Source organism: Siphateles boraxobius, unplaced genomic scaffold (assembly GCF_051911475.1).
Source record: "Siphateles boraxobius isolate OS27281-9 unplaced genomic scaffold, OSU_SipBor_1 72, whole genome shotgun sequence".
Lineage (NCBI taxonomy): Eukaryota > Metazoa > Chordata > Actinopteri > Cypriniformes > Leuciscidae > Siphateles > Siphateles boraxobius.
In genome coordinates, this window is record NW_027509200.1 from 2,873,557 (window position 1) to 2,877,500 (window position 3,944).

General features: G+C 38.0%; 1 protein-coding gene across 2 annotated transcripts in view; it reads left to right on the plus strand.

Moving 5' to 3' along the window:
• Positions 1-586: 586 nt before the first annotated feature.
• The window catches only part of pth1r (parathyroid hormone 1 receptor), a 129,583-nt gene continuing 126,225 nt past the window's right edge, over positions 587-3,944 (plus strand). For both annotated transcript variants that reach the window (XR_013197341.1, XM_077217278.1), the window contains exon 1: positions 587-1,610. Coding sequence is in view for 1 of the 2 variants with exons in the window: in XM_077217278.1 (XP_077073393.1) it covers positions 1,536-1,610 (75 nt within the window). In the remaining variant the exon portion in view is untranslated. The remainder of the gene's footprint in view (positions 1,611-3,944) is intronic.

A 3,944-nucleotide genomic window follows, 5' to 3' on the forward strand; every position in this document is an offset into this window, starting at 1 on the left:
AAAGCATTAGAGAGGTCTATGGAGAGTCCCCACAAAGATAGTGTGTGTGTGTGTGTGTGTGTGTGTGTGTGTGTGTGTGTGTGTGTGTGTGTGTGTGTGTGTGTGTGTGTGTGTGTGTGTGTGTGTGTGTGTGTGTGAAGTAAAAATAAAAATAATAATAAATCAATAACATAAACGAAGCCAAGTGTGTAAACCAAGGTGTTGTCATAAGTGAACTTGACCGACGACTGTTCAAGAATGCATTTAATGAAAAAGCAAATATTAAGAAAAGCAAAAAAATATTAAAACCATTACTGAAAGATGTATTTCAGAAGCCAGAGATCGTTACCCAGTATTGCATTAGCATATATTCATCAGTTGCATCGCGCGTCGCTAATAAACGCTATTCTGCCAACATAAAGCACAGCACTGAATGAGCGGCTTGTGTAAAAGGGGCGTGTCGTCTTGAGTCGTGGTGTAATGAACCCCTGGAGACCGTGAGCCAATCAAATCCCTCACCCTTCCCCCGTGAGCCAATCAGAATCCTTCATGCCTGTTAGCGATACCTGCCTCTTTTTATCCTCGACTCCACTACTCTCAGAGGTTCAGTGAGAGTTATGCTAGTCTGACTCGAGGCGTCTTGTCAAAGAGGACAACTTGCTTTAAAATAACCTGAAAAGCAACTGATTCTGTTTTTTTTCCCAGCGGCGCGGCGTAACGTGACGTTGTGAAGTAAACGTAGGAATCTGTCCTTTTAAAATATCCCACTTCACATTTATCTTATACGTTTAGCGTATATCCTCTCAATGCGGCTGTCAGATCAACATCTGCCTCAAAACTAACGCGAATATCCGTTTAGAAACATATGTGAAACTTTCAGTTAGTTTTGAAAGAGCCCAGCAGCATGTTTTAATTGTTAGTTTACATAAAACGAGCTTTAAGCGAAGTCACATTTCATTAAAGACTACATTTTGCGCGTGAAGTCTGTCAGTTAAAAACTTGCTGACGGTGTTAATGAACAGTAAAAGCCCGCGAATATTTCAAGTATTGTGTATTTTGGTTATTTTCAGCACATCGATCCATCATCAGTCCCGTTAAATGCGTTTTGACGATATTTTTGCTGTTTTTCCGTGTCCCGAGGAGGGAAAACTGATGGTTGAGCTCTGAGGGACACCGCTTTATTATGTCGCTTTTTTTACAGCAGGGCTGAAGGGAAATTTAAAAGACCTAAAAATAAAGTGTCGGTTTCTACTCCACAAAGAATCATTTGAACTTCCTACCGCAGAAGGAGAAGGACATAAATAGTTCTGACATGTGGATGTAATTTCAGGAAAAAAGGCAGACAGATGCAGAGAAATAAAACGCGAGCGGGAGAGAGAGAGAGTGGGAAGAGATCTGTGACAAGGAAAAGCCGTGAGAAAATATTCATAATTTCACAAGCGAACGATGAAATGCCAGGGCAGCAGATGGACGAGAAATGACTGGCTCTTTATCGGCGCTTAAACATCCGAGAAATCCCGTTTAATCTGACACCAGTTCGCTGAAGTTGAGTCGGGATGGGAGCCACGCTGGTCGTACACACTTTAGGGTTCCTCTTTTGCGGCACCTTGCTGAGTTTCGTCTATGGTCTGGTAAGTTCTTTCTTTCTTTCTTTCTTTCTTTCTTTCTTTCTTTCTTTCTTTCTTTCTTTCTTTCTTTCTTTCTTTCTTTCTAATTCTCTGGTCATGAAATAAATGGTAATTGTCTCCGGTCTTCTTTCAAAGCGCTTACTGACGTGCCTGACTGACTTTCTTATAGATGCACGTAACACTTATTACTGTCAATAATCACAGTGGGAATTATTTAAAGATTGAGTGGCATGTCTGGCTATATCACCAGCCTCGTATTTGAACTAAACAGGATTGTCCTCTAATAGCCTTGTTTAATCGATGTTTGCAGCCTTTCAGTCGTATTTTATGTTGGCTACATACAAAAACCATAAGCTAAAGACATTTTAGACAATTTTAAACAAATCAATAAATAAAACGGGGACGTCCTGATAACACGACGAGGGATGTTCAAACTTTACACAGTCAGATCTGCGCTGTATAATTAAAGTCTGACATCTCTATATTACATGTCAACAAGTCATCGCTGTATATTTCATGTATCAATCTATTCTCGCTCCCAAAGCCATCAAAATCTGAAGCATGCTCAAGTGCCACAACATTGCTTTTAATTGCTCTCCTGATGTGTCTGATGAAGATGCGTTTAATTATTTGCATGCATTTGATTTGATTTTAATACATGATTAACCCTGCCCTAACCTTCAGGACTGGAAAACTACATAACCACTGCAAACATGACAACTGCACTGCAATAAAATGACTAAACATAAGCACACTGTAGGCTGTTGACATGTTCATTTTCCATCAAATCTGTGTAGACTATATTTTAGGTGCTACGACTGGTCATCATTAATGAAGTCTTTCACTATTTTTAATTACCTTTTAGCATTTATCAGTTCACCTAAATAGTGGAGTGACAAGTAAAGTATTGAAAGTACAAACAAATCATGTAGCAATTAATATGAGGACAGTATTTTTGTTGTTAAAATGTGAAAAGTGACACTTGAAATTCCATGTAAACAACTTATTTATTGCAGCAAAATTAATACATAAAAAGCATAAACACAAAAGTGGGACCGAACTATATATATATATTTAGTATACAGATTAGTTTGGTTAATGTGGATGAATTGCCCACATTTTCACTCTGTTTTTTTGCGTCTTTATGTTGACAGTCTTTGAATTCATTGCACAGATTATTCTTGAGAAAACGGCACAAGCCTTTGGCAAAAGAGCCACTGTTTCTGCCATCCCAAACACAGAAATGATTACTTTGTGGCTTTTTGAGATGCTTTCTGTGACCCATTTTGTGCATTTCCGACAATCTGAGCACATTTGAGGAAAGTTTGAATCTGTGGATAATAATACGGTACACAGTCTATACCAGTGATGCTGCGTGACATGAATAAACTATGCAGATTACCAATACATTTTATTGTTGCACTGTTTGTGGCATCTGTGTTGATGTATGTGGCTTGGAGACTGAAGTTATTTGTCAGGTATTTGCCATTTAGTGATTGAAATCCTGTTTTTGTCTGTCTCCTTCACTGTGGTTTTTATGTACTGTGTTGCCGGTGTGTCAAATGTATTTTGTCAATAGAGAAAAAATGATGTTTATTCAGCAGTAACTGTGAAATCATTATATGTATATATATATATTTATATATATATATATATATATATATATATATATATATATAATGTGTTGACCGTCTGATGGAAAGCATGTAACAGGCAAAAGTACAGTACACAATTTCTTGCAAAAACTGACCCCAAAAAAAACAGTACAAAAGTATCATAAATGGTTCATACAATATTTTTCTGTGAGAAACACAAGGTTTTAAACCCTGAAAACCATCCCACTCCATCAATGCAGTCACATCTCATTCATAAGTTAAACCTGAACAAGATCATCTTTGGCATGAAACACATAGAGCCAATGGCATTTCACAATCACAACTGACGTAATGATTGTTCAGACGGCCGTGTTTGATGTGTTCAAGAGTTGAGCGTTACGGCGGATGGATCATTCGGTTTTGGTCTGTTTCTCACACAAAGCAATCGTAACCCCTTTAGAAGACTTGGGATTTTTGTCATTTTTTTTTCACGATGACAAAATTATACCCTAGTTTAATCCATTACGACGACACATTTCCCATTGAGGTTTCTCATTGAAAGCAATGGAGTTCCTTGTTTGTCGATATAGTACCTGTAGTGTCTTAACCGTGGCTCTCAAGATGCTTGACTGAGCTTCAGTTTTTGACTCTATTCAGTTGAATGGATTGTGTCTCTTATTTTTTCCCAACACATTTTCTAAAATGGCAGCAGCAGGTTTTCATCTTCGAAGGAGACGCAGAA